At 47.8% G+C, this 12,826-nt stretch overlaps 1 protein-coding gene across 2 annotated transcripts; it reads right to left on the bottom strand.

Annotated features, from left to right (window-relative positions):
- Positions 1 to 3,748: 3,748 nt before the first annotated feature.
- Positions 3,749 to 10,652, bottom strand: xkr4 (XK related 4). 2 transcript variants are annotated; one of them, XM_068748668.1, is made up of 4 exons: positions 9,985 to 10,652; positions 6,048 to 6,247; positions 4,948 to 5,302; positions 3,749 to 4,334 (listed from the first exon to the last, which is right to left on the bottom strand). In XM_068748668.1, the coding sequence occupies exons 1-4, from the start codon at positions 10,650 to 10,652 to the stop codon at positions 3,749 to 3,751; spliced, it is 1,809 nt and encodes a 602-aa protein (XP_068604769.1). The 2 variants fall into 2 exon arrangements, with proteins under 2 accessions (XP_068604769.1, XP_068604770.1); XM_068748669.1 differs by lacking the exon at positions 4,948 to 5,302 and having other exon boundaries at positions 3,749 to 4,335; positions 9,985 to 10,649.
- Positions 10,653 to 12,826: the final 2,174 nt, after the last annotated feature.

Raw genomic sequence — 12,826 nt, 5'->3', positions numbered from 1 at the left:
AAACCACCAGGAAAATAAGACTCAAAACAGCTCAGCTGAGGGTGTGTGTGCGTGCGTCTACTGTTCTGGTGGTCTCGGCCCTTTCTTTGTTTTCCTCCAACAGGAGTAGAACCGTCTGGACTCTTAGAACGGAGGAAGCCTCTCGGGTGGGAAGTGGAACGTCTTCAACCAAACTTGAACGAGTCCAGTTGATTCTGGTTTTGCTCTTCTTGGTTTAATTTAGAGGACTCATTTGGTTTCTATTTACTTTATTGCTGTATGATACAGTAAGTAGTTTGAATGCAGTCACGCTTACTATCCTGTTACTAGTGTGGATGGTGCACACATATGCAGCAGCTTTAAAGAACACAACAGGATGTGGCAAATGACTGGCTGAAATCTGATTGGGCAATCTGGGTAAATTAATGGATCAATGGTGCCATTTTAATGGGTATTATTAAGAGAATATATGTGAACTGTTATGTTGATCAGAAGATTACCGGTAACAAATGGGTTGTAATTCCTTTGTGCCAAAATGTTTCAATAACAGCATAATGCAATCTGTTTGCCGGCAATCTTTCACGCCGCTGCGCTAACAGGGATTACAGAGATTTAAACTGGAGCGAGTGAGATTAAGTGACATAATTACATGTTCTGTTCCTGCTCATGTGAAAAGATACATTAGCCTCCGGCTCGTCGTTATAAACACAGGAGAGTCTCGGGGTTATTAATCCAGAGCAGGCGCGCTATCGTCTGAAGTACTTTGTGAGATACCTATATATAATAACAAATGTAAACACAAAACACATCTACATGTACATGCATACACACATACATACTCAATTATAAATGCACACCCACTGCACATAGATACGTACCCACGTGCATGCGTACGTACATACATTTAGACACACGCTTACTGACAATAACTTTCTCTTGACTCTTTGGTTTGGATTATATTAGACTAGAGAGAGTGGATTATCCTAAGAGAGTATCTGCAGTGTATGATGATGATGATGTCATTGTCTCCTGTTCAGGTCATGCTGTTCATTCTGAGCTTGCATTGATGCTCAGACAGGGTTCAGTGCCCTTTCGAACCTGTGTATTACCGGTACCTGATCAATACTCCGCCCGCTGTATGAACACAGAACCACACGCTCTAAAGTATCTGTAACGATGGCTAACGATTGACCTTCCAGTAGATGCTCGACTGAGCTACCTCCTAAACCACAGTGTTTCCTTTTACATATACATTACGCTAAGCTAGTGTGCATCTGTTGTGTGTGTGTTTGTGTGTGTTGCTTTACAGCCACATACAACGGATTGTGTTGTGTTTTTCCTGATTGGGTCGAGTCACTCACTGAAAAATGGCTCAGAGCGAACCTTCAGGGGCCGTTATTTGATCCTATGGGGCCGTTATTTGATCCTATGGGGCCGTTCTTTGATCCTATGGGGCCGTTCTTTGTTCCGATGGGGCCGTTATTTGATCCGATGGGGCCGTTATTTGATCCTATGGGGCCGTTCTTTGTTCCTATGGGGCCGTTATTTGATCCTATGGGGCCGTTCTTTGTTCCTATGGGGCCGTTCTTTGTTCCGATGGGGCCGTTATTTGATCCTATGGGGCCGTTCTTTGATCCTATGGGGCCGTTATTTGTTCCGATGGGGCCGTTATTTGATCCTATGGGGCCGTTCTTTGATCCTATGGGGCCGTTCTTTGTTCCGATGGGGCCGTTCTTTGTTCCGACGGGGCCGTTCTTTGATCCTATGGGGCCGTTCTTTGATCCTATGGGGCCGTTATTTGTTCCGATGGGGCCGTTATTTGATCCTATGGGGCCGTTATTTGATCCTATGGGGCCGTTATTTGTTCCGATGGGGCCGTTCTTTGTTCCGATGGGGCCGTTATTTGTTCCGATGGGGCCGTTCTTTGTTCCGATGGGGCCGTTATTTGTTCCGATGGGGCCGTTATTTGATCCGATGGGGCCGTTATTTGTTCCGATGGGGCCGTTCTTTGTTCCGATGGGGCCGTTATTTGATCCTATGGGGCCGTTATTTGATCCGATGGGGCCGTTCTTTGTTCCGATGGGGCCGTTCTTTGTTCCGATGGGGCCGTTATTTGATCCTATGGGGCCGTTCTTTGTTCCTATGGGGCCGTTCTTTGTTCCGATGGGGCCGTTATTTGATCCTATGGGGCCGTTCTTTGATCCGATGGGGCCCTTCAGTTCAGCATTCATTCAGGTCACGTTGTAAAACTGTTGCTGAATCAGCTGAAGGACAAAAACAGGATGTTCCCTCCATGTATTTATCAAAAGACAAACTATCATTAAACATCAAGGTGTCCCGTCACTGATCGATGATATCACCAAACACGCACCACACAGAGAAACACACACACTCAGACACACATATCATCGTAATTGATTACATATAGTGTACACACGTAAAAACAAAAAACCCCACAGAATTACAATAACAATGACATCTCTACAATAAAAATGCTGCGTGTTGTACCAGAGGACTGTTCAGCCTGGAGTTTAGTTAGCAGAGATCGCTGCTTCGCCTCCGGCCCTGATTCTCCCATTTTCAGGTACTTGGACTTTTACCTCTGCCAAGGAGGTAAATGTGTTTCATGCCGTTTATCGGTCTGACTCGATTATGGGAAAACTGCTGTATGGATCTTGATAAAGACAAATCTGAAGACAGGTCTTGGTCTAACTTAGATCCCATTAAATTCTGAAAGCAATCCGGATACAGGTCTGGATAAAAAATAAAATTGGATTTTCACATTTACTTATAATGGAGGCTTTAAAAAAAGATATATTGTAAAATCCCAGTCATAATGGAGTCCGATTTTAACTATCATGGAAAATGTCTCTTCGATCTGATCCAGAATGAGGTCAGAATTTTTTTTTTATTACATTTTAACATTAAAACCTCATTTATGAATTCAAGAATCAGTTAAAAATACACATCAACTCTGAGTCACTTGAACTTTTCATGGTTGGTGTATAAAGATACCAACCATGATACATCCAGGAATGTTTAAATACATGACCGGCTCGGTTATTTCTTTATCCATTGCGCCTTGGCGGGGTCTTCGCTCTCCATTCCTCGCTCTTGCCATCGTGTGTCGTATCTCTGAAAGGACGGAAGACCAACGAGCTTGCGTCCGACCTCTTCATCCAAGCAGGTTCCGTGGATTCAAAGAAATAACGACGACTACTTCGAGATGCTACTGTCCTGTTTGCATGCTGTTCACTGATCGTCATCAGAATTCATGAAGAACCGTCTGGGCCAGGGTTAAACGCTAAGGTCTCTCCACACACAGCCCCCCCCCCCCCCCTCAGAAGCTGCAGGACATCGACAAACAATTTTTGGCACACTCGTGGAGTCGGAGTACAAACCCAACTGTAGCTGCTACGGGAACAGTTCAACACACTCCCAAACACGTTGTCAGACAGAAGAGTCCATCTCCTCATCGTGTCGGAGGATTATCTGTAATCTTCTGATTACTTCATTTATCGATGCATCTATTTGATCTTTTTGTGTTGATTTGCATTCAGTTCACAGGAGACAGGATGATGGGAAGTAAAAGTAACCGCAGCAGAGAATCCAGGGACGTTTTTGTGCCGCTCTCTCGCTGCTCCTCAGATATCCACTGGCAGGATGCTGATGCTGAACGCTCAAAGCAAAAGGGGGAACAAGAGACGAGTCATGTGTGTAGAAAGAGATTCTCAGTGTTTGTCCCCTGCCTGTACAGGTTCCTGTAGAACTAGAGCGTAGTTTCGTATTCCAGCCGCTCCTGCACCAGAGCGTCGTCTTTGTACTGCAGCCGGGGGGGAGACAGGGAGCCGTTCATGGCGAGGATTGTTCTGCGTATACTACGGTCCAGGACGTGGCGCTCCCATGATGGGTAGTGGTTCCTGCAAAGGTCAATCTTGATGACCGTCTCCTTGAGTCGTGGAGCGCGACTTGAAGGCGTGGATGGAACCATTGGGCGAAACTGAAACACTGGCATGCAGCCGTCCCGGTCAGAATACTCCGGGGTTGTGGTGGCGCATCGGTTAGAACGCAGCGAGTTGGTGGCGTCCTCACACGGGAGGGTGGAGAACTGGGCAGAGGGGTCCAGGTCAAGACCCTGGCTGCTTGGCGAGCGTCCAAAGCGTGGGCCGTTGGGATGGAAAAAGGCGTAGTACATGAGCATGAACACCACGCCGGTGAGGAAGCTGCTGAAAATGACGCAGAGCGCCGGCACTGCAAAGGCGTCAGTGGCGTGAGCGGAGCGGCACAGATACCACAACGCACTGAGGGCGGCGTTCTCCAGAAGGATCACCAGGTAGTAGGTGAGAAGCCGACACCTGAAACAAAGACACAAGACACGATGAGAGCATTTCAGCCGCAGAGCGACAAGCCCCCGCTGCGTGGGCCCGAAAGCCCCCGCTGCGTGGGCCCGAAAGCCCCCGCTGCGTGGGCCCGAAAGCCCCCCGCTGCGTGGGCCCGAAAGCCCCCGCTGCGTGGACCCGAAAGCCCCCGCTGCGTGTACCCGAAAGCCCTCCGCTGCGTGTGCCCGAAGGCCCCCGCTGCGTGGACCCAAAAGCCCCCGCTTACAATACAATGCATGTTTAACTGAGGACAAACGTCTTCCGGTGCTTCGCTCGGAGCCGCCAGAGAGGACGAGGACAAATTTCGGACTTCTGGAATCTTTTTTTTTACTGAACCATTTTACAACACTATCCTTGATTCTCTCTCTCTCTCTCTCTCTCTCTCTCTCTGATAGATTATTATAAAATTGTTCCATATAAAATAATTGACAAATAGTTCATCCTTTCCGGCATCTAAAAACACTCAAATCAAGACGAATAACAATGGAGAAAACGTTTTAAATTGCTCTATAGATACACACACATACACACCTACACACACACACACACACACACACACACACGACATGGTCACGTCAGGCCTCCTTACCTTGTTGGTCCTTCCTTCACATTAAACCAGGAAAAGATGTAAACGATGCCGACCACCATGTCAAACACAATCTCCTCCCACTTGCTGATGCAGAAGTCTGTCTCACAGTGAACTATCCAGAAGGTCATGATGCACCAGTGCAGGACGATGAAGACGCCAAAGTAGAGCTGGAACACCGAGGCGAACAGGGCAAAGGTGATGACCCGTGCAGCAATCGTGAAGAAGTGCCAGCAGAACTGAATGATGACAGCCAGGTAGCTGATGGGCTTCTTGTCACTGCGAGACTCTCGCAAGGCCTTCTGGTAGGAGGCGAGGGCCCAGGCCAGCGAGACGAGGGACGCTGCTGCCGTCAGACCTGCAACACATGCAATGTGCTACTTTATTACATGTGGGCAACATGCTGCCTTTATTGTTTAAGGTGCATTCGCTTTATTCACAAAGCTGGTTTTAGATCACACAAATGCATTATTTATTCGGGATTATTAATGTTTAAAAACTTAGTAGAATTACAGACTCTGTTCATGTTGAAAGAAACAAACAAAATTCTTCCAGAGGACTTACAAAGGTTGTTTGTGAAAATCATAGAAGACGGTTTTAAATGTCAAATGGCACAAACAAATCTAAAACATTTAAATCTGTTTTGGGTGCAAAATTGTGGAATTCTCATGAGAACGATTTAAAAAGTTGTCGACATGCGTTGGAATTTAAAAAGATACAAGAAGAAAGAATTTATTTTGTACAAACTTGATTTTTGAAGGAATGTATTAACTGTGGACTGTGGTAATGTTGTAGCACGGGTGATGGGGGGGGGGGGGGGGGGGGGGGGGCAGGCAACCATCTTGTAATGATTATGAAAAAAAGAATGTAATTCTTCGATCGGCTCCTTTCTAATCATGAAATGTTCTTGATGTTGTAAATGTTTATGAAAAGAATAAAGAAAAAAGAAAAAGAAAGAAAGAAATGCTAATATTTGAGAATATAATCGGATCTTTATTCTCAAAGGTGACGCTGATTTTTCCGCCAACAATGTGACAGGTGCAAGAAACAAAAACATGGCCTTGTGAGTAAAAGGTGAGAGAGAACGATGACGAGAGAGTCACCTTGCACAGCATGGAGCTTGTGCGTCTGTATGACGATGCAGAGCTGCAGCACGAGTTGGGGAGCGCTTTCCAGAAAGGTTGCCAGTAAATGCAGCATGCTGACGTCGGCAAACTCGAACACCATCCTCCAGTAGTAGTGCCAGCGCTCGGCCTCGCCGCTCCGGCGGCTCAGCAGGCCCAGGTAGAGGGTGCGGAAGTACCTGGAGAACATGGGAAAAGGCAGCGCTGAAACGAAGTGTGGTTCGTTCTCTAAAGCAACATCATAATAATAACGCGTTGGTTTTATAGCGCTTTTAAAGGTACACAAAGACGCTTTACGTTGTGCATTATTCATTCACTGGGGTTGATACCGCTGCCCTGGGGCAGATACAGCTGCCCTGGGGTAGATACAGCTGCCCTGATTGTGTTGTCAGACTGTAAAACCACCAACGGGCGTCGTTCCTCAGGAAGAACGTTGGTTTCTACCTTCTCAGTGGCGTGTGGTGAGGTTGATGATGACGAGGCTCTGACTTCATCACAATCAGATTTAAACCCGACAGAGAAACACAATTTGATTGGTGCAAACTCTTTTGTCTGCCCTTTCAGAACAAAAGCACCAATATATAGTTTATAGAAGTTTTGCTTTCCTTCCTTTAGTTTAAAAAGTCAAATAAACGTTGTAAGTCACGGCGAGCGATTGTCGCTCTCTGGTTTGGTCCTTCATAGTCAACTGGAGACGTTTGCATCCGGCTACATGCACAGGTCGGAGTCGGAGTTAAAGTCAAATGAACAGATACGTGGAAGTATCTTTATGAACGGGGTCGCGTGAAAATGAGTGAAGAAATGTCCGGTTGGACCCAAGAACTCCAAGACCCACAACGTGAAGAAAAAAGGACGAAGGACGAATTAAATCGACTCAACAAGACATGTGCACCCCCACAAAAACGTCATATCAGCAGACTCATTGAAACCAGAATGGTACCATGGCAACCATTAAGCACTAACAGAAAGCATGAATTAAACGGCAAAATAAGAATATTTAAAGAATGCGAAAGAATCAGAATCAGAAGGCCGAATGAGAAGAAGATCGGCAGCAGCATAAAGAACAACCCCAAGAGATTTCAGTCCCAGACCTCACGAAGAGCGATGGAAGCGTTCCAGAAGAGGCACCGAGAACTTCACAGAAAGACAGACCGACCTTCTCAGGTATTTATTTTGATGTGTAGTTACTTCATAAGTTCCTCTGCAATAACACGGACATTGGAGTATCCAAAGGTGTATTTTTTTATTTCATTTAATTTATGACTTTATTTGTTGACACAAATGTGGCTTAGAAAGTGTAATTTATTGTAACAATAAATGGTGCTTGAACAGAGAGAGCCTGAAGCTGCGTGGCCGACATTTGAATGACTTCCAGAGGAAGTTCGTCCGAATGTTTGACAGCAAAGTTCTAGAGTCACGAGCCAAAGTGATCAAAACTGCAGATCCAGAACCTGATCATGGAAGGAGACGCTGATTGTGTGCTGGTCCAGCACTCTCCAGCTCCTATCTGCTCCACTGAAACCACTGAACTGATCGTGTGCTGGTCCAGCTCTCTCCAGCTCCTATCTGCTCCACTGAAACCACTGAACTGATCGTGTGCTGGTCCAGCTCTCTCCAGCTCCTATCTGCTCCACTGAAACCACTGAACTGATTGTGTGCTGGTCCAGCTCTCTCCAGCTCCTATCTGCTCCACTGAAACCACTGAACTGATTGTGTGCTGGTCCAGCTCTCTCCAGCTCCTATCTGCTCCACTGAAACCACTGAACTGATCGTGTGCTGGTCCAGCTCTCTCCAGCTCCTATCTGCTCCACTGAAACCACCGAACTGATTGTGTGCTGGGGTCCAGCTCTCTCCAGCTCCTATCTGCTCCACTGAAACCACTGAACTGATTGTGTGCTGGTCCAGCTCTCTCCAGCTCCTATCTGCTCCACTGAAACCACTGAACTGATTGTGTGCTGGGGTCCATCTCTCTCCAGCTCCTATCTGCTCCACTGAAACCACTGAACTGATCGTGTGCTGGTTCAGCTCTCTCCAGCTCCTATCTGCTCCACTGAAACCACTGAACTGATCGTGTGCTGGTCCAGCTCTCTCCAGCTCCTATCTGCTCCACTGAAACCACTGAACTGATCGTGTGCTGGTCCAGCTCTCTCCAGCTCCTATCTGCTCCACTGAAACCACTGAACTGATCGTGTGCTGGTCCAGCTCTCTCCAGCTCCTATCTGCTCCACTGAAACCACTGAACTGATTGTGTGCTGGTCCAGCTCTCTCCAGCTCCTATCTGCTCCACTGAAACCACTGAACTGATTGTGTGCTGGTCCAGCTCTCTCCAGCTCCCATCTGCTCCACTGAAACCACTGAACTGATTGTGTGCTGGTCCAGCTCTCTCCAGCTCCTATCTGCTCCACTGAAACCACTGAACTGATTGTGTGCTGGTTCAGCTCTCTCCAGCTCCTATCTGCTCCACTGAAACCACTGAACTGATTGTGTGCTGGTCCAGCTCTCTCCAGCTCCTATCTGCTCCACTGAAACCACTGAACTGATTGTGTGCTGGTCCAGCTCTCTCCAGCTCCTATCTGCTCCACTGAAACCACTGAACTGATTGTGTGCTGGTTCAGCTCTCTCCAGCTCCTATCTGCTCCACTGAAACCACTGAACTGATTGTGTGCTGGTCCAGCTCTCTCCAGCTCCTATCTGCTCCACTGAAACCACTGAACTGATTGTGTGCTGGTCCAGCTCTCTCCAGCTCCTATCTGCTCCACTGAAACCACTGAACTGATCGTGTGCTGGTCCAGCTCTCTCCAGCTCCTATCTGCTCCACTGAAACCACCGAACTGATTGTGTGCTGGGGTCCAGCTCTCTCCAGCTCCTATCTGCTCCACTGAAACCACTGAACTGATTGTGTGCTGGTCCAGCTCTCTCCAGCTCCTATCTGCTCCACTGAAACCACCGAACTGATTGTGTGCTGGGGTCCAGCTCTCTCCAGCTCCTATCTGCTCCACTGAAACCACTGAACTGATTGTGTGCTGGTCCAGCTCTCTCCAGCTCCTATCTGCTCCACTGAAACCACTGAACTGATTGTGTGCTGGGGTCCATCTCTCTCCAGCTCCTATCTGCTCCACTGAAACCACTGAACTGATTGTGTGCTGGTTCAGCTCTCTCCAGCTCCTATCTGCTCCACTGAAACCACTGAACTGATCGTGTGCTGGTCCAGCTCTCTCCAGCTCCTATCTGCTCCACTGAAACCACTGAACTGATTGTGTGCTGGTCCAGCTCTCTCCAGCTCCTATCTGCTCCACTGAAACCACTGAACTGATTGTGTGCTGGTCCAGCTCTCTCCAGCTCCTATCTGCTCCACTGAAACCACTGAACTGATTGTGTGCTGGTCCAGCTCTCTCCAGCTCCTATCTGCTCCACTGAAACCACTGAACTGATTGTGTGCTGGTCCAGCTCTCTCCAGCTCCCATCTGCTCCACTGAAACCACTGAACTGATTGTGTGCTGGTCCAGCTCTCTCCAGCTCCTATCTGCTCCACTGAAACCACTGAACTGATTGTGTGCTGGTTCAGCTCTCTCCAGCTCCTATCTGCTCCACTGAAACCACTGAACTGATTGTGTGCTGGTCCAGCTCTCTCCAGCTCCTATCTGCTCCACTGAAACCACTGAACTGATTGTGTGCTGGTCCAGCTCTCTCCAGCTCCCATCTGCTCCACTGAAACCACTGAACTGATTGTGTGCTGGTCCAGCTCTCTCCAGCTCCTATCTGCTCCACTGAAACCACTGAACTGATTGTGTGCTGGTCCAGCTCTCTCCAGCTCCTATCTGCTCCACTGAAACCACTGAACTGATTGTGTGCTGGTCCAGCTCTCTCCAGCTCCTATCTGCTCCCCCCCCCATGCACATGTCAGCCGCCGTCCTACCTCCATATCTGACCCAGCTGGAGGATGTGGATGACTGACTGGCCGAACCAGACGCTGAAGGAGACGCAGGCCGGCCTCCGTCCTCCGCTCCCCCCCACGGTGCTCGCGGTGCTGTTGGTCGTGGTGTTCTTGCTGACGGTCGACGCCTGCCGCTGCGGGGGGGCCGGGAGGCGTGGCGCGTTCACGTCTCCCGCTGATGCGGAGCCGCTCAGTAGTTTATTCCCGTCCGCGTGCGCGCCGTCGGCGGCGGATTCCGCGGCGTCCTCGGTGCTGAAGTCGTGGACGAACCATCTGAAACTGAAAAGCTGCACCGAGAAGGAGCCCAGAACCACGAAGAGGAGCGTCAGGCCGAACCACCAGTAGTCCCCGCGGAGGTAGTAGTCCGCCGACAGCCACACGTCGGTGCCCACGTCGGCCAGACACACGGCGGCCGCGGAGAGGATCCACAGGCAGTCCCACGCCGTGCAGCGCTGCTGGACCCCGGTCAGCCGGAGGGACACCGAGGTGGAGCCCCCGGCGCCGTCCGCGTCCGCGGGGTCCGCAGGGCAGGGCTGCGCGCCCGCGTGGAGCCCCTGCGCGGACGCGGAGTGATCGGAGTTCTGCAGCGGCGTGAAGGCCACGTCACTCTTGTTCCTCCTCAGCAGCCCGTCCGATTTAGCAGCCATCATCAAAAGCGGATTGTTTCTGTCTCTTGTCCTCGGCTTGTCCTCCACGCGCGCCTCTCCGCGTCCACACCCGCGTGCGCGTCTGTCCTTCTCCCTCCTGGGTTGGACTCCGTCCCCGAGACTGACGCCTGCTCATCAGACTAGAGAAGGAAATGACGCTTCAAGTCGTCCCGTTCTTCTATCAACATCTGGTCTCACATCTGGAGTCGATACGGATTCATCATCCTCGATGAGCACTGATGTAAAAAGGGAGAAGCCCGCCGCCATTTCCTTCATCAATGACATCATCCTCCTCCTCCTCCTCCTCACCGACTCTCTCCGCGTGTTGGACAGTCTGAGTTCGTGCACGAGACTGCAAATACGCGTGAACCAGAATGCGCGCTTCTGACTGGTACCACGGACAGCTCCTGCTACCAGGGGCGGCGCCTGGGAGGCCACCGGCCCACCCAGTGAGATAGATATATTTTTATGAATAACTTTCTTTCAACATTTCATTGTACTTTCTCCTTCCACCGAGGCAGAGTTTATGTAATCACCGGCGTCTGCCTGCCTGCCTGCCTGCCTGTCTGTCTGTCTGTCTAACTTTTAGCAACATAGCTCAAAAGGTTTCATACTTGTCTTGATGAAACTTAAACAGTTGCTTAAATGTTGGTGATGATCCTGCAGAGATCCTCGACACTTTGAAGGTTACGTTATCATTACAGTCTGGGGAGCGGAGAAGTTCACTGGTTCAAGTCCCAGCTCAGACAAAATGTGGAGTGTGCGCTGGTGGCTGGAGAGGGGCCAGTCTACCTCCTGAGCAGTGCCAAGGTGCCCTTGAGCAAAGACCCCCCCCCCCCCAACTGCTCCGGGTCTAAACAGAATTTCATTGTGTGCTTTATGACAAAATAAAGTTTTCTTCTTCTTCTTCAGTCAATGGAGCTTCACAATGTCTAAAGGAACGATGGGTAGATGGATAACTTAACGCATAACGCATAGCTCCAACAAATCAAACAACAACAAACAAAAGACCAAAGCAGATCACATAAAAAAGATTTATTCATCTTGCACACTGCATCTTGCTGAATTTAAAGTTGCTACAAGTCACTGTTATCTTGTCTTACAAATAATGACGAATAATGAAGTAATTTTCACACAGTCTGTTTGTGACCAAGTATTTAAAGCAGAAATGACAAAGGAAGAACACGAGGTGATGGAAGAGGTCTTTATGTCTGCTGATTGATCTATGATTGATTACAAAAACAAATGTGTGAAACAAATATGGTCTGCGGTCGTGAACCACGACGTGAACCTGTTTCTCTCCACAAGGGGGCAGCTAGGAACCGACCAATTAAATACAATTGCTTCGACAAAAACAAACTTTTACGTCAAATTCATACCTTATTTTGATACAATCGCGTGTTAACATGGTTTATTCCTCTCTGTGAAATATTATAATTGGAAGTTTTCGTGTTTCATTGGGACACGCAAAAGACGCGTCCGGGCGAGGGAAGCCCAGGACCATTTATTGTGTTCATCATAAGGGGTTTTTCGAGCCACCCTTTGTCTGGTGCCTCCCCTTCATATATTTATTATTCATAATTGTGAGTTTTGGAGCTACAGCTGTCCCATTTTTTGTTTTCCATCCCAACCTGTTTGAAAATTGTTGTACTTAAATTCAGACTAAAGGCTCTATCCTCTATCTGGCACAACATTACATAAAGTGCCATCGATGTTTGACTGAAGCAGTCGTCTTTTTCTTGCTATAGAAGCTTTCAGACATTCGGGTTGCATAGCAACATAAGCACTAAAACACTAAACAAAGACAAAGAAGAGAAAAATTAACACAAAATCAAAACAAGGAGAATTCACCTGGTAATATTAAGAATGTTTTTCACCTTCTCATAAATTGTCTGTTTATGAAAACGCACCATTTAAAAATAATATGTATTTAATAAATAAATATTATATATATAAATATTATTATTGCAGTGTAAATAATATGTGCAAGAGACACACAATATTCATCATAAATGAAAAATAAAAACCTGTAGTGCAGTATTTATATAATCATGCATTGGGGAGCTAAGCATGTTAGACATATTTTTACGGTTCATAATAATGAATAGCGTTCATCATTTTCATGACAAATTTGTATCACTTCTTTCATTACCAGAATTTAAAAAAAACAAAATTCA

The sequence above is a fragment of the Brachionichthys hirsutus genome, chromosome 15 (genome assembly GCF_040956055.1).
Source record: "Brachionichthys hirsutus isolate HB-005 chromosome 15, CSIRO-AGI_Bhir_v1, whole genome shotgun sequence".
NCBI lineage: Eukaryota > Metazoa > Chordata > Actinopteri > Lophiiformes > Brachionichthyidae > Brachionichthys > Brachionichthys hirsutus.
Note: the sequence above shows the minus strand (reverse complement) of the source record. Positions and strands in the feature narration are given on the sequence as shown.

What these genes read in the sequence shown, in the direction of transcription:
- xkr4 (XM_068748668.1), bottom strand. Translation starts at nt 10,652, where the DNA reads ATGATGGCTGCTAAATCGGACGGGCTGCTGAGGAGGAACAAGAGTGAC. An exon ending in CAAGCTCCATGCTGTGCAAG is followed by an intron (nt 5,303 to 6,047) that starts GTGACTCTCTCG and finishes CATGTGTTGCAG; the next exon opens with GTCTGACGGCAGCAGCGTCC. An exon ending in GTGAAGGAAGGACCAACAAG is followed by an intron (nt 4,335 to 4,947) that starts GTAAGGAGGCCT and finishes TCTTTGTTTCAG; the next exon opens with GTGTCGGCTTCTCACCTACT.